Genomic DNA, 17,702 nt, shown 5'->3' with positions numbered 1-17,702 from the left:
CGGATGCGTCATTGGAGAGAGAATTGGGAATATTATTACTTTACTGTTGATTTATTATTTTATTTAATGGGAGAATGTGTGGTTCAGATGAGATCACGAGTAGGGGTGTTCAAACGTTTCTGTTGATAATTGTTTCTTTTTTTCATTTATTTTAAATATTTTAGATATTTACTTATTTTGTATGAAATTGAATAATTTGTGTATAAATATGTATAATTATTGTGCTCATAAACATGCCTCTCATCTCCACACATGATACAGGGTTGTAGTTGCTGGCTGGCAACTAACTTCACACTCAACTTTTCAACTGCCTTCTACATAGCTCGAGTGTTATCGCGGCCAAATCACTGTTGGTTCTGAGTGATGTTATTGATTAGATTCATGGCTTCGTGTGGTTCCCTTGACAATAGTGCTCCCCCTGCAACAACATCAATAGATGTTCGAGTGCTTTCAGTTAAACCATCATAGAAAGTTTGGATTAACAACCAGTCAGGAATACTATGGTGTGGACAAGAATATTGTAACTCCCTAAACCTTTCCCAAGCTTCGTTCAGGGGTTCATCAGACATTTGCCTAAAACTGGTCAGTTGGGTTCTTACCTTGGCAGTTCTTTTATGAGGGAAAAACCTAGTAAGAAAAGAATTAGTCAATTCCCTCCATTTGGTAATGGAATCCTTTGGTAATGACCCTAACTATTTCTTGGCCTTGTCCCTAAGAGTAAAAGGAAACAATGCAAGTCTAGTGTAATCCACTATTGCCCAAGTGGTCTTTATGGTGGTACAGCATTCAAGAAAGGTTTGGGGATGCGCATGTGGATCCTCATGATCTAAGACGTGAAAGGTGTTTTGCTGCACTATATTGACTACTCTCGAATTGAAGTTCGGTTGCTGTCCTACAATTCTTGGCAGCCTGATTGCTCCCCTCACGTCTCCAGCTCTCGGCACATTGAACTCGCGTAGAGTCCTTGGCACAAAGTCATGCATGTCCCCATCTTCTTGATCACTCAGATCCTCCTCTCTGTCTTTGTCCTCGTCATTGCTCATTGTAGCTTTGCTTGAAGTAGGGCTCTCTTTGCCGAGGTGTTCGGAGAGCACGGCTCGCGTATCAGTTGTACGGTCCGTGTTGAGTGGTGTTCGAGCAGGGGCTGAGCGCACGGACCGTGTGTCATCTACTCGGTCCGTGTTGAGAGGTGGTGCAGAAACGGTTGGCTCTTGAGGAGTGGTTAAGAGTGGGCCTTTACTCCTCAGTTGATAATCACCCTTAGGAGGTGGTTTAAATGCTAGCTTTCCTGAAAGAGAGAAAAATAAAAGAGAAGATACAGATTAAAATCTATATTAACTAAAATAAGCAAGAATCTAGAAAATAAATGATGTCGTCCCCGGCAACGGCGCCAAAAACTTGTTCACACAAAAGCGTATGCACAAAGTTTCAGTACAGTAAACTGTACATTTTAAATCTTAAATACACTTTCGAGTTAGATTGCAAGTGCACAATCCTATCACGTAGTATATTATCGGGTATCGATCACAGGGACGGTTCAAGTCTTAACCAGATTTTACCTAAATTAATTAAAGACTAGAAGTTTGAAAATATTGATTTGGGGTATTTATGTTTCCTAATCAATTCAACAACATAATTAACTGCAAGGAAGAAAATAAACTTGGTTAAATCAATAATAAAAAGGCATTTTCAGGGTTTTAGACTCATCTCAGTTCTCTCAGTCCCTGACACGAGCCGTGTAGTTTCCTACACGGGTCGGGTACTGTCGTACACGGTCCGTGTGGACTTCGAGTTAATGCACCAGTTATTGTTTCTTTGTGTTGTTCCTTTGTGTAGTGTTCTACTGACCAGACCTAATGTTCCTAAAACTCAACTATCGTATATTGGTTCATAAAACTTGGTATGGAGTTGCAATATTTACCCTCGTCAGATTCTAGACCTGAACTTTCATATTGGTACGAATTACCTAGTTGCTTGTTTGGTATTCTAAAGGTAACCTCTTATCTGTCGATAAGAGGAAATGTTCACATTTCGGCTACTATTTGGTTTCACATTTCGGATCACTAAACCTACCTCATGTACTTAGTTTTGGTTGAAAGATTATAAAGGTTGAAATGCACTTTAGATGTGATCATGCATCTAGTGACAAACCAATAAAAATCAAACAATTTAATCTAAGCAATTAAAATCAAACACAATCAAGCAAACACAAATTCCAACACAAAAATCCAATAACTATCATGCAAAACAAAACATTCAATTACATCTTAACCCTAGAAACAAAGAAATCTACTCAAGCATAGTTCTAAAGCAAATAAAACAGATAAGATAATGATAAGTCATGATAAAACCTAAAGAAGAAGAAGATCCACAACAAAACTAGCGTCTTTTGCTTCTCAACTTCGCCTCCAAGCAATAGCCGCCAATCCAAACCCTAGAAAATGATTCTCTGCTCCAGAATAAGCTCTCTGGTGCAAGAAATCCCGCTTATATGCTTTTCTGGCCGACCTTCCTTCAATAGGCATTGTTTCCAAATTCTGGATCTGTTTTTGGATTTGCCTGACACGGCCCATACAAAATCTTATCCGAGCCGTATGCCTGTGTTTCTTCTGTGGTCGAGTCAGCGGTTGAGTCTGTGGTCGAGTCGAGATTGATACAGGCTGGACAAGATCTTGTACGGGCTGTGTAAAAACTTCTGAAATTCCAGATTCTCCTCGATTTTGCCTGATTCCGGCAAAATAAGAACAAACTTGCAGCAGTACCACATTCTATAGATATTTCAATGAAATACGACCGATTTAATGGTTTAAACATAGGTTTTGGTACAAAATATAGGTCGGAATATAGATAAGTTTGCGAGATATCAAGAACTTCCCTAATACTTCCCATCTCCAATTAAGTGTGTCTAAGGAGGAGGAAATCTGTGTGTGACTAATAATGTAAAGAATGTTGTGTTGGATTTTCATGCTACCCTTTGATTAGGCTTAAGCTGCACAAAGACCGTAAAATAAAAAATTTTATTTCTAACCCAAGCCAAGGATTAAAAGAGGTATGTCAGAAAGACCACCGAAAATTCATTTTCCAGCCTTTCCTTAACAAAATCTTTTAATCCTTTAAAGATCTACTCCTTTATTGATTTCTAAAATTTAAATCTATTTAACAATTAAATAAATTTATCTAACATTTATACCTCATTTCCAAATTCCAATTTAAATGAAGTCTAACTCGTCTCGGAGCACTAGACGTCTAATGCCTTTATAGGTTATCCACCAGGACTAACCAGAGAGCGGTTATTTCTTTTACAAGAAATACTGAAATTGTGGTATTCACAAAAACACTATTTACGGAAGGCGTAAAAATACTATTCACAATCCGCAGATATACTGATTCACAACAATGTGCAAAAATAGAAATACTGCGATCTTCGCTAAACACTATTTAACAACCCGCAAGATTATACGTGAATTATGTATAACTTTATTTTCTAAACCGAAACACTATTTGGGAGAGAAAACACAAGAGAGAGAAAATAGATATTCGAATTGATTCGACACGAACTGTCATAGAATTAGTAATTTTCTCTCTCACACCCCATGCCTTTATATAGGGCATAGGGTCGGTTTCAACAATGACCAAAATGCCCTCCTAGGGTCGGTTTTGGGGTGAAAAGACCAAAATGTCCTTGGCCCATTATGTATCGATTTGATTTGGGCTTTGACTTTGGGCTTTTAAATTTAATTAAGGCTTAAATTCTAATGGGCTTTAAACCCAAAATATTAATCCATAATTAACATTTAAAATCCAATCAAATCTATATAATTGTTCTGAACAATTATATTTCTTGGGGCTGTTGTTTGGTAACTTTTATACAACGTGTCGTGCACGCTTATAAATTTACTATGTTTAAGTTTGTCATCTATATGATATTTATATTTAATTATATCAGGTATAATTAATTATAAACCTTCTTATTATTAATCATAGTAAATTTATAATTAACCATAAGATTCTCTGATTACTTCCTATACTATGTGACCCGACTAGAGAAATTTTGATAGGAAGTCAATTTATAATATAACATAAGTTGCCTAGTTGACCCAACTAGGCAATTAAGATTCTCTAATTACCTCCTAAAGAAAGTAAGTGTCATCTCCAACTAGGCAACTTATGTTATATTTTATCTACCAGGAGGTTGGCTAGAATATATGTAAGAGGAGGGTTCAAATGCCTCCATCATGCCTCCATCTCTCTCCATTATTTTCAAAGTTCAAACAGTCGATCCGAACTGCTCAACCTAACCTCCATACTAAAATATATTTGGAGACCAAATTTTATATTTTTAGGAATTTTTTTACTATTTTTTTAGATAGGTACAAAATCAGTAAATCTGAACCATCTAAAAACAATATTTTTGTACCTATCTAAAAAAATAGTAAAAAAATTCCTAAAAATATAAAATTTGGTCTCCAAACATATTTTAGTATGGAGGTTAGGTTGAGCGGTTCGGATCGACTGTTTGAACTTTGAAAATGATGGAGAAAGATGGAGGCACAAAAACATGGAGGCATTTGAACCCTCCTCTATATGTAAATAAGTAAATAACCAACAATTTTGATTGAGTCCGCTCTTTTAGCAGAAATTTTCTAATGGGCGAATATGATGCAGAAGCAATGAAGAACCAATATTGACATAGTGGCGTTGAAACTTAAAACCTGATTTATTCTTAGCAGAAACTTTATAATCAATGTGGCGAAAAGATCTAAAACTGATGCAGCAATTGACAATTGGCAACCTTGATATATAATATAAGCAGTCAAGAACCAATATGACAGTGTGGCGTTCAAACCTGATTTCATAGCAGCCAGAATAAATATTGACATAGCAATTGAACACAGGAACAGAATAGGTTGTACAATTAATTTCATAGCAACCAGACAGATGGTGATATGTGGTTGACTTTAAATTACCTGATAATTTTCTTTGATCTGAAATTCTTCTTCATCCAAGAATAATTTCAAGGCCATCGATATATAAACAGGAAAGATCAATATCGTTCTGGTTTTTTCCTGGTACAAAATGCAACTCAACTTGTACCAGGTCAAGATGGATCAGAGAAGCAACCAATATACTGCAATGCTTAATTATGGGCTGTTTCGTTTCAAAAACAAGCTGTAATTATCCGGCCCAATAATTATTACCCAGCCCGTTTCGCCCAATACGAGCCAGATTTTGGAATGATTAATATTTTTTTAAAACAAATTTGAATTTGGTTGCCTTTATAAATACACTAATTAACAAGAGGACAAAACTGCTGCTGTCTTCAATCACTAATTACTTTATGACAATGACATGACACACTGTAAGGACGTGTTCGGAGGTCACAGGATTACGGAATGGAAATGAGAATGAGAATTCACTTTTGAAAAAGTGAGAACCCACGGGTACGGAATGCACGAGATTAATTATGGGAATATGAGAAAATGAGTGTTCGTTTGTATCATGGGATTAATTGTGAGAAATCTTTATTTATTTTAAAATATGTATATTTATTTAATTGTTTTAGTTTAATTTAGTTATAAATAATTTTTTATTTAATTATTTTTTGTGAATGGTATAGCGTTATGTTATGTATTGATTTTAACCAATTAAGTTAAAGTCGGCTTAATATAAAAAAATAATTAAATATAAAATTACAATGAAAAAATGTTTGACATTATAGGATTATATTATTAATAAAATATTAATGTAATTAAATAGATGAAACATTTCAAATAAAAATTATTATTAAAATGGATACAAATAAAATAAGAAAATATTTATAAATAAATAAAATGAGAAAACAATAATTAAAAAGCATTTTAAAAAAAACATTTAAAAACATTTACAAAAATGAACATTATAAACAAACAAATATTTAAAATATGTAATTACAAAAATAAGAAAGAAAATAGTTAAAATATGTAATTTAAAAAAGAAAAAGAAAACAACAATTAAAAAAAATCCGGATCATATCAATAGTTAGTTCCACAACTAAAAATCAAATATAGCTAGGTTCCTTTTATACAAGACAGAGAGAGAGAGAGTTCATAGAGAATATGAAGAGAGCACGTGGGGCTGGAGGTAGAAAAGTTATGAGAGAGAATGTGGGACCCAGCAGTAGAGAGAAAGAGAGAGAGGATTGCGAAAAAAAAATGATGTCTGAGCTCCGTTTTCGAGAAGCGAGAATTGACTGGTCCAACTCCCAGAGAAGATGCTTCAGTAAACCTAATTTGTATCCTATGAGTTAATTCAAATTTTGAGTTAAGATCTACACTGTCCCAATTGAATGGAGTAAGAGGTGAGCTAATCCGGAATAAGTTACTCCACTTATTTAAGTGAATTAACTTAATCTAGTTAAGATCTACACTGTCCCGATTGAATGGAGTAAGAGGTGAGCTAATCCGGAATAAGTTACTCCACTTATTTAAGTGAATTAACTTACTCCACCTGCAGAGCTCACTATCATAGACTTGAATTAATTTAATCCATGATATAAATTATCAAATAAGATGTAAAATAGAAAGAATAATATAAAATAAGCAATTTAATTTTCATTAACTTTACTTCACAACCAAGCATAACTTTTCTTATTAAGTGTTGGCCTAGTTTTGATTTGCAGTAAAATATACCAGAGAGTAGTGGATTGCTCTCGAGTAGGATACGGGTACCTCGGATAAACCCGGGACGGGTAACGGGTAGGGCGGGTACGGGTAGGATGGGTAGTCGGGTAGAACGGGTACGGGTAGGTCGGGTAATTTTTTTTAAAAGTGTACCCTACCCGTTTCATACTCGTGCCCGTCTCGGGTAACGGGTACATGTAACAGGTACCTCGGATAGGGTACGGGTATTTTTTTTTTTTGGATTTTTAATACTGTTTTTTTTTTTTCTTTTTTTTACTTTTTTTTCTGTTTTTTTTTTTCTATTTTTTACTGTTTTTACGGGTAGGGCGGCAAAATTTTTTGAAAATTTGAATTTTAAAAGTAAACGGGTAACGGGTAAACGGGTAAAGGGTGTGGGTAGAACGGGTAAAGTATGCGGGTAGAACGGGTAAAGTATTCGGATAAATGGGTGCGGGTACGGGTACAATGGGTCCGGGTAGGCGGGTTTCGGGTACGGGTAAGGCGGGTACGGGTTGGACGGGTTTTTTTCCCAAATATTGATACCCTACCTGTCTCAAACCCGTACCCGTGTACCTGTTTACCCGCCTATACCCGGGCACGGATACGGGTACCTCAAGTAACGGGTACGGACCGGACAAAACGGGTACTACCCGTTCGGGTTTTAGCAATCCTCTACCGGAGAGTAACTTTCTAGTGAGAAGTGAATCATTCTACAAGCCACCAGATAACTTAATATTTGGTAATTCTTCTCTCTTTTTTTGGATAATAAGATGCTAAAATAGTAGAAAAAATATATTTTGTTTTATATCTATTAGGACTATTTTGCTTTATCCTAACACATAGTAAAAGATTCTAAAAAACAACAATTTTTTTTTTTGTATTATGTTTAATTGTTTTATTGTTTGAAAGTTGGCCGGGATTTTAGCTACTCGGTCTGTCTTTTATTATTCATTTTAAATTCTTTATTTGTAGTTTAATTTTTTTAGTATTCAATCCTTACACTTTATTGCTTAATTTGAATATTTTAGTATTCACTCTGTATGTATATCATTCAGATTAAATGCTTTAGTGTTTACTGTTTAGTTTTGTGAGTTCTATTGTACAATTTGAATGCTTTATTATTCCTTCTTTGCATTTTATTATTTTGTTTAAATAATTCAATATTTATTAATTAGATTTTATTATTCCGTTCAAATGTTTCTATGAGAACATTAAAAGTTTGTCTGAATTTGCTTGAGGTAGTGAGGTAACTTATTTAAAATATTAATAATTTTAAAAAACATTAATTAACCAAAGTAATTAATGATAGTAATTAGGTTTTAAATAGCGCGTTGTAGCGACGCTATAGCGTTTTTGGATCATAAAAGGTATGATCGTGTGCTATATGAACATAGCGTTATTTTTTTAATCGTCATGTTATGACTAGTGTTTTAAAATGCGGCCGCATGGACCGCATATGTAGTCGCATATGCTTATGCAGTGGTATTTCGTATACAGAATCTCATGCAATCAAGTTCACGTGGTTTTGAATATACGGGCACATATACGGTCCAAAGGTCTAAACGTAGACTACAATTTACTTGAAAGATAATGTTTGCTCAGCTTTTAGCTATATCATAAATTCATCATTACATATTAACCATAAGTTCCTTTCTAGCACACCACCTGATCAATCAACCCCTACATTCTTCCCTTTCCCTCACTTACACTCTCCTTCTCTCTTCTCTTACCGAGTCCACCGGGTCATTTCTCCTGTCCTGAATCTTAAACTGCAACGGTACCGAGTGAGTGTCTCCTCTCTTCTCTCTATCTGAGATTCACTTCTACCTCCATTACTGATTTTCTTCCCATTTTGTGTTGTTCCGGTTTGATTTGTTGGTGGCACCTGATCGATCTGTTGGCTGGACTCTAAGGTCTAGAGTTTCATACTTCAACAACCTTCAAGTTGTTAGCATTTGACAAATTTTTGCTACTCCATAATTAAAATCATATTCCAATTGTTTATCATTTATGGTACTTTTTTAAATATTTCTTTTATATTGTAGTTACTTGGTGGAGCTTCCAGTTGAATTGGGTGTTATTTTGTTACCACAGAGAGAAGAGAGACTATAGAGGAGACTACAAATTAGTACCTGTAGCAACTTGGTCAAACATATTTTTAATATTTCTTGAAATTGACATTTCATCTTATAATTATAGGTGATTGTTTGTTGTATACTTTTTTCCTTTGTGGCATAAATGACATTCCAATATTAATAGTATAATTTTTGTTTCAAACAATTAGGTCATTGTCACTGCAGTAACAAATAAATGTTAAATTATTTATGAAAAAAATATTATGTGAACTTTAAAAACATTTAAAAATTATTTTGCAGTGGAGAAGATTAAAATCTATAACATTTATAATATGATAAATAGTACAAACTACTAAATTAAATAAATCTTTAAATATAAAATAGTTTTATTTTATTTAGATAATATGAAATTCAGTGACTTTCTGCATGCATAAACAAAACCGTATTTTAAAACACTGATTATGACACTATAAATATTATTTAATCCTTTAATAGTAACAATATAGCAAATCTTGGTATACCATCTCCTCATCATTTTTCTTGATTCCGAGTCCCTGTTGTCAAGTCAGACTCAGATCCACAACCAGCGGATCGGGTCCCGAAAGTCCATCACAACACCTAACACTTCGGTGGTGCACCTTGAACCCAGTTCCATTTTATACGATCTTTTACGATATTCATACGTGGCACGTGCAGGTACAGGTTTACTTGGAAGGCAACATATTATATCTCATCAAAATTTGCTCGTTCTTTCATCGTAATAGTTCGTAAATTTTGATGGTGATCACCTCTTTCTTTAAAAGAGAGAGAAGGAAATTCCTCTTCTTTTTTTTTTTTTTTAGGAAATTTCACGTATACCCTTCAAAAACTTCAAATTACGTCTTACCCGCTCTAAATTTTAAAATTACATTTTCTCTCTAAATATCAAAAACTCACATATTTACCTATTTTATTGTCTTTTATATTAAAACATATTATAAATGCCTATTTTACCATTTTATTAAAAAACATAAAATTCTCATTTGACTCCAATTTAAATTTGAAGGTTCATCTACAGTCCGAATTGCTTTAAGATATGTGCACACTAGATCAGCATGAATCTTGAAGCGAACACACGGGTATTGAAGCATCATGCACATATCTTAATGTAATGCACGTGTATCAAAATTGCTTTGAGATCCGTACGCACTAGATTATCTTGAATCTTGAAGCAAACACACGATAATCTCATTACGATGCGCGCAGATCGGACAGTAAAGGAACCCTTCAGATTCAAATTTGAGTTTAATGAGACATTTTATAGTTTTAATGAATGGTAAATTAGGTATTTTATAAATTTAGAATGAGTTTTAATATAAAAGACAATAAAATGAATAAATATGTGAGTTCTTGAAGGTTAGAGGGAAAATGCATAATTTTAAAATTTAGATGAGAAATATGTAATTTTGAAGTTTTTGAGGGGCATACGTGAAATTCCCCCCCTTTTTTTATTAACAAATCACGAGTAAAACGATGTCACACTGCTCCTCCCTTTCAATTGATTAATCCTGTTACCGAATCATTGATTCTCCAAGTCTGATACGATTAAGTGATACAGTTCAGTTCTACAATGGAGAAAGAAAGTGTGAAGCAGGTCTTCTGCATAGGCACCGCAGATACCAAGCTAGAGGAGCTTCAATTTCTAGCGGATCGGGTTAAATCCGCTATCGACTCCTTCGTTAACGGCTCCACCTCTGTTAGTAAGGTAGCTCAGAACTTTTTGGGGTAGCATCGTGTTTATCGAGCAATGCTGATCTCTGTTTGATCAGAGGAAGTTAGATTAGAGTTTTGTGAGATTTGTTTACTTTGGAGAAACCTGGGATCATAATTTTAGCGAATTTTGCAGGAGGATATTGCAGGGGTGTTCAGACGGTCGGTTCAGTTGAAACCGAACTAAAATAACCAAACCAAACTTTTCTTTGGTTTTTAAAATAGAACTGAACCGAGCCGATTAAACTTATAAACCGATTAAGAACCGAACCGAACAAACCGAAGTAAATTTCGGTTCAAACCGAAATAAACTTATATGTGCTATTATTAACGAAAATTACACATGTTCATACACAAGTTGTTCAATTCCATACAAAATATGTAGATGTTCTAAAATAGTTAAAATAAAATGAAAGAAATGAAGTAATGATTGAACCAAACAAAATATAAATCATACTTGAACCAATATAATTCGGTCGGTTCGGTTTAGTAGGTTTTGAAAAGTCTAAACCAAACCGATCCATTTAAACCAAAATAATTCAAAATTTTAACCGAACCGATCATATAAATCACATACTTGATACTTCTACAGTTGATTTTTTTCTTTTTGGTCTTTAATTAATTTGTTGAAGTATAATGCACGATCAGTACTTGGAACCTCAAAACCAACCCAGTATTATTGACATTGTGAGAGATGAACCATAGTCTAGGACAACCCAGTTTTATACCTTAGTTAAATTGTACCTAAAAGACCACAACTTTGTACTTATGTGTAATTTCAGGTTCAAGTAACCATTGTCGATGTATCTACAAGTAACAAGGAGACCCAAATTCCTGATGAAATTCCATTTATCTGTAGAGAAACAGTTCTCTCTTACAATGAAGACATCAAAAAAGACTCCTCATACCAGCTTCCAACTGAGAGAGGCGAAGCCATTTCCATCATGTCCAATTGCCTTACATCTTTCATATCAGATATCTACGAAGAGGGAACGCTTCTTGGCGCGATTGGTTTAGGTGGCAGTGGTGGGACCGCATTGCTTGCACCTGCACTAAGATCCCTTCCACTCGGCGTTCCAAAACTAATTGTTTCAACCGTCTCTAGTGGTCAGACTCAGCCGTATATCGGTACATCTGACCTGGTACTATTTCCCTCTATCGTGGACATATGCGGGATAAATTGTGTCAGTCGGATTGTTTTGGGAAATGCCGCTAGTGCATTTGCTGGGATGTTATGTGGCAGATTGTTTGAGAAGGATAGCAAAGAAACAACTCACATGCCGACAATTGGTATAACGATGTTTGGTGTGACAACATCTTGTGTGAATGAGGTAATAAATAGGCTGAAGACCAATGGGTATGAGACACTTGTTTTTCATGCCACTGGTGTAGGTGGTAAGGCTATGGAAGAACTTGTTATGGGAGGATTTATTCAGGTATTATTACATTTTTGTGCCTTGAAGCAAGTGTTCATCTTATGTACCTATCTTTTCAAATTTGTGTTGGTGATAGATAATAAAATATCTTGGGAAAGTTTAATGGGTCAACTGGCTTCAATTAGCGCTAATTGTGTACTAAGGCACATAGCTATTGTCAACAGCTCAGACTTCATCAATACCCCCTTTTGATGTTTGATTTACTTTGAGCAGTACTAAATATGTAATATTTCTGAAATTCAGGGAAAATACACGAAGTCAGTACCAGTGAAAGAATGCAATTTATGATTTGCCTGATTTTGCAGACCTGTTTATGTTTGGATTAGGTTTTTTCTAAAGAAATAAAAGAATATAAACCTCATTAGCTTACTGAAAACAGTTTCAGAAAAGCTAAAAGATCACTGATATTTGGAGATTTCATTAATTTGACCCGATTCACTAGCATCTTAAAAGGCCACTATATATGAATTTTATCATTTCATAGGCAATAAAATGAGCTCAGTCTAAATGTACCTGCATATATAAAAAATATATTAGCTGAACCCATTGTAGCCACAATACTTTTATGAATTGCACAAGATCACATCCATAGAATAAAATAATAAGATATTAAAATTTGCTTTTCAATGTATATTATGTTGATATTTTAGGGTATTCTGGATATAACAACAACAGAGGTTGCTGACTATATTGTTGGAGGTGTTATGGCATGCGACAGTTCGAGGTTCGATAAAATTATAAAGAGAAAGGTGCCTCTGGTTCTCAGTGTTGGGGCTCTAGATATGGTCAATTTTGGTGGTGTAAACACGGTTCCTTCTCAGTTTTTTGGTAGAAATATTCACGTGCACAATCAGCAGGTCTGTTATCTATTTTGTCTTCTGAACTTTTGCTCTTTGTCTAGTTATCTTTTTTGGCCCGTTGTTTCATACTCTTTGGATTGGCACCATGTCAATCAATTTCTTCCTCCCCTTGTTGTGATAGTTGGCTGGTACTGAACCAGGTTGGATCCAGTAATAAGCCATACCATTGTGGTATTGGCAATGGAGTCTTGCTATTTTCTTAAATTTGTGTTTAGTTTTAAATTACTTGGGTATAATAGGATTTATTGGAGGAACAGTACTACAGAATACCTACCAACACATTTGTCATACTTATACACGAGTTCTTATCGAAAGTTCAAAGGCACAACAGTGATGGGAAATGCCTATATCCATATAGTATGCCCTTGTAAATATGTTCCTCAGGCATCTTTTTTTAAGTTTTAACCCTGGCTATAACATGACCTTAGCTTTACACCAAATTTAGGTGACACTGATGCGTACAACAGTCGAAGAGAACAAAAAATTTGCACAATTTATAGCTGATAAGTTGAACAAAGCAAAAGGGAGAGTAACAGTTTTGTTGCCCACAAAGGGGGTTTCGGCATTGGATGCTGAGGGAAAGCCATTTTATGATCCCGAGGCAACTGGCACGCTAATTGATGAACTCAACAAGCTTATTGTCAAGACTGAAGACCGACAGGTTTGCTTCTCCATTTATAGTTTTAGTCTCCATACTGTATTAGATCTTTGGTACCTCTCACGGAGCTTTCTGATCTAAATCATGTATTACTTGATCAATTAAACAGGTCAGATGAACATTTGTGGTCTTACATTTGCTTTTGCTTTTGAAAGCTAATAAAAGTTGCAAAGAAAAAAAGCCTTTGTGTTGGTACGGATGGGCTTTATTTGTATTCATACGTAACAATGGGAAGCATCTCAAATATCTCTTGAAAACTCACAAGCATGTCAAGTACCAGGATGCCTTTCCTATCTGAAAGTTTTAAAATTGCTAGATTATCCTTTCTTTGCTACCTTATGTATGTAGGTAATGTGAAGGAAAACAGGCCAGTTTGGTATATTTTAGTGAAAGCGGGGGAAGAGAAGATATTTTGCATGTGACATAGGGTTTCTATTATTATTTTTAAGTTTTCTTGGGTATGCATGATATTTTGGGGGTAAACCAATATTATCTTATCTTTTAGCAGGTTGTGCATGATGTTTCTCTTTTTTCTGAAATTCTTGACAGAAGCTGTCAAGATGTGCATGGTGTCTCTCACTTGCAGGGAAACCTATTACTTTATTACTTTCAGTGGTTTATATTAGATTTTTTATCATCCTAAGGTACAAGATAAATAGTGAAAGTTAAATAGTGAAATCAACTCAATTGTAGGTAAAAATACTACCCTACCATATTAATGATCCAGAATTTGCACATGAGTTGGTAAAGGAGTTTCTAGTAATGGACACGAGAAGTCCTAGGTATATGAGTCCTCGCAAATCTGCCAACCCTTTTTCAGCAAAACCAAGCTCAGGATTAAGAGAAACAGCAAGTCCAGTGGAGGTTGATACCACTTCTGACCAGTGCATCCTTTACCGAACTCCAGTCAAATTCCCTGATGCAAGACCAGGTATTTTACTGGATACTCTTTTTAATGTTATAATATTGCCACCTTTTCTTTGTTTTGGAGTCTAAAGACATCAAATGATTGAAGAATGAACTGTTACCATAATTTCACTCTTTTTTGCAAAAGAGCATTGTTTTCTAAATGAACTTGGAATATTGTAGCGTAATGTTCCTGGAAAATATAGCTCATCCTTTTATCTTTGCAAAAAATTAATTGTTTGTTTCAATTTTCTTAATTATTAGATGAGGGATTGAAGAAATGCCTAATAGTTTTCTGATACAAAAACAACTTTTTGACAGAAACATTACAAAAGACGAGATCAATACTGGAGGGACTGAAGCAACAGATAAACAAAGGGATACCCATTATTGGAGCAGGCGCAGGTACAGGCATATCCGCTAAGTTTGAAGAGGCAGGAGGTGTTGACCTAATAGTGTTGTACAATTCCGGAAGGTTCCGTATGGCAGGCAGGGGATCACTTGCAGGGCTTCTACCTTTTGCTGATGCAAATGCAGTTGTACTGGAGATGGCCAATGAGGTCCTACCTGTTGTGAAACAGGTACCTGTTCTGGCAGGTGTATGTGCAACTGACCCATTTAGGAGGATGGACTTTTTTCTGAAGCAGCTTGATGCTATCGGGTTTGTGGGTGTGCAAAATTTCCCAACAGTTGGATTGTTTGATGGCAACTTCAGGCAAAACTTAGAGGAAACTGGCATGGGTTACACGTAAGTATCTCTGTGCCTTTATGACTTTGATCCAAGTACAGGATAAAGTTGTTGAACATAAAAACTTAAAAGCAATAAATTGCTCGGGGATGGTTCAGTACACTGAAAGATCACTTCCTTCCAGCCTCTTTACATCTGTATTTGATGTTATAATGTATCTATTGTAATATTAGTTTGGAGGTGGAGATGATAAACAAGGCACATAAGATGGGGCTCTTGACAACACCATATGCATTCAATCCAGATGAGGCTGTGGCCATGGCTAAGGCAGGTGCCAACATAATAGTAGCCCACATGGGTTTAACAACTTCAGGCTCCATTGGTGCAAAGACAACTGTCACTTTAGATGATTGTGTTTTGCGCGTGCAAGCCATTGCCGATTCAGCTGTAGCGGTTAACCCTGATGTCATTGTTCTCTGCCACGGTGGTAAGTAAATCTCAAATTTCAGTATGGTTCTAAATGAGCACTAGTGTGTCGTAAGCCCGTTATTGCAAAAGATGCTACAGTATTATTGAAGTTTATTCTCTAGCAATTCTATATTAAGTGTTCCTTTTTCTGTATGTGTAGGTCCTATATCGGGACCAAGAGAGGCAGAGTTTATTCTAAAGACCACCAAAGGCGTACATGGGTTCTATGGTGCATCAAGCATGGAGAGGTTGCCAGTTGAACAAGCCATCACAGATACTGTTAAGCAATACAAATGCATCTCCATTAAGCGAGACTAAGTTTTTGCGGAGTTTACTTTAAAAGAGTTTCCCCTTTTAGTTGTGTTTTTTGTGTCTTTATTGTTTTAATTTATTTATTTATATTTATTATAGCACTGAATAAGGAACTGGATCTATGAATCAGACGTGCGAGAATATGTTATGAATCAGACATGTGAAATATGGGTTCTATGGTGCATCAAGCATGGAGAGGCTGCCAGTTGAGCAAGCCATCACAGATACTGTTAAGCACTGAATAGCACTGAATAATAGAACATGATTGGCAGAAGATAATACCAGAAGAGGGGATAGTATATTATTAGTTGTGTTGCATCTAGAAGCTTGGGATGTAACTATGGTAAAGTTACCAGAACTATAGAAATGCTAAATTTTATCACAATAAAAGTTCCACGATGCCGCTGTCCAAGTAGTTCAAAGGATTACTATCGCACAGGTTCAGACTGTAATCTGGACGAGTCCTCACCATAAGCTGTATAATGGTACCAGAATGTCGGTATTGGTCTCTGATAAACATTGTATGACTGGTTTTCATTAATATGGAAATTGGTAGGTTTTTTCCACTGTTATAAAAAATATAAGAATAAAATAAAGGGTTAAGTTTCTAGGAGCTTGATAATTATCCCCAAAACAAATTTCCGAATGCACTCCCTAAGTATTTAATATCTAATTTTTATACAAGTTTTTAAAGTTCTGTTTATAACATTTTACAATATTACTCGCAAGTATTTAAATTTCTATCTGCAAACATTTAAATCTTAAATATTCAAGTCAAAAAAGAAAAGATTCATCTCACCCAAACTTTTTTGTTGAACATTTAAATCCTAAATATTCAAGTCAAAAAAGAAAAGATTTATTTCATCCAAACTTTTTTTGTTTTCTCTAATCAATCGCATTCATTTTTCTGACGATTCGTGATAAATTTTGCGAAAATAAAAAATAAAAATATTTTTTACTCGATTTTCTCTTTCAAATGGAGATTCATGAAGAAATATTTTTGAGTTATTTTTAGGTTTTTTAAGTAAAGTCCATGATCACTTTAAATTCTCAAACTTTTAAATCTCAGTCTATAACCTTTTAAACCTAACATGGAAACTATTTAAATGTTTGGCACAACTACTTTAAATACTTGATACAACTACTTTAAACGGTTGCAGATAGAGGTTTTTATGCATGATACTATATGATCGACATCAGAGATTTAAACACTTGAATGTAATAGTTTAAAAGATAGACATTAGAGATTTAAATGGTTGTAGATTAGAGATTTAAATGGTTGTAGACTGAGATTTAAAATCTTGAGAATTGAAAGTGCTCATAAGCTTTATTTAAAAAAAAAGACTTGAAAATAACTCAAAAGTATTTTTTCATGAATCTCATTTGAATGAGAAAATCGAGTACAAAACGTTTGTATTTTTCAGTGTTCTAAATAGCTAGCTATAGCTTTTTCGGATCATAAACGCTAAGCTATGAGATAAAAATGCGCTAACTCAGCTACGACCGCTATTACCGCTATGCACAACGCGCTATTGCTACCGCTATGCTACATGAGTTTTTTTTTTTGCAATTTATATTAGTTTATGTAGTTATATTCCTATTTTTAATGCTACATGGTCTTCTACAATAAGTATGCTAAACCAAACTATGTGCTTCTGTTTTTATTTGTGATTTATTCTTTCATTCTATATTGAGAAATATTCAAATATTAATTCTTCCTTTTGTTTGCTCTTCGTATGATATTCATTTATAAAATTATTATCGTTCGTTTCAATTGAAAGCTGATTTTGATTATTATTATTATTATTATTATTATTATAAAATATATAAAATGTTTAAATATGTATACTGACTTCATTTATCTTATAAAATTAATTACTCTTTGTTGGTC

At 34.6% G+C, this 17,702-nt stretch overlaps 1 protein-coding gene across 2 annotated transcripts; it reads left to right on the top strand.

Annotated features, from left to right (window-relative positions):
• The first annotated feature begins 10,226 nt into the window (after positions 1-10,226).
• LOC144544189 (TIM-barrel signal transduction protein) lies at positions 10,227-15,960 on the top strand. 2 transcript variants are annotated; one of them, XM_078292608.1, is made up of 8 exons: positions 10,227-10,478; positions 11,266-11,919; positions 12,570-12,776; positions 13,225-13,440; positions 14,131-14,368; positions 14,665-15,091; positions 15,265-15,518; positions 15,660-15,960. In XM_078292608.1, the coding sequence occupies exons 1-8, from the start codon at positions 10,344-10,346 to the stop codon at positions 15,815-15,817; spliced, it is 2,289 nt and encodes a 762-aa protein (XP_078148734.1). In that variant the 5' UTR covers positions 10,227-10,343; the 3' UTR covers positions 15,818-15,960. The 2 variants fall into 2 exon arrangements, with proteins under 2 accessions (XP_078148734.1, XP_078148735.1); XM_078292609.1 differs by having other exon boundaries at positions 10,246-10,478; positions 11,343-11,919.
• The last annotated feature ends 1,742 nt before the right edge of the window (positions 15,961-17,702 follow it).

This window comes from Carex rostrata, chromosome 26 (assembly GCF_964058835.1).
Source record: "Carex rostrata chromosome 26, lpCarRost1.2, whole genome shotgun sequence".
In the NCBI taxonomy this organism is placed as follows: Eukaryota; Viridiplantae; Streptophyta; class Magnoliopsida; order Poales; family Cyperaceae; genus Carex; species Carex rostrata.
This window is presented reverse-complemented; position numbering and strand designations above follow the sequence as displayed.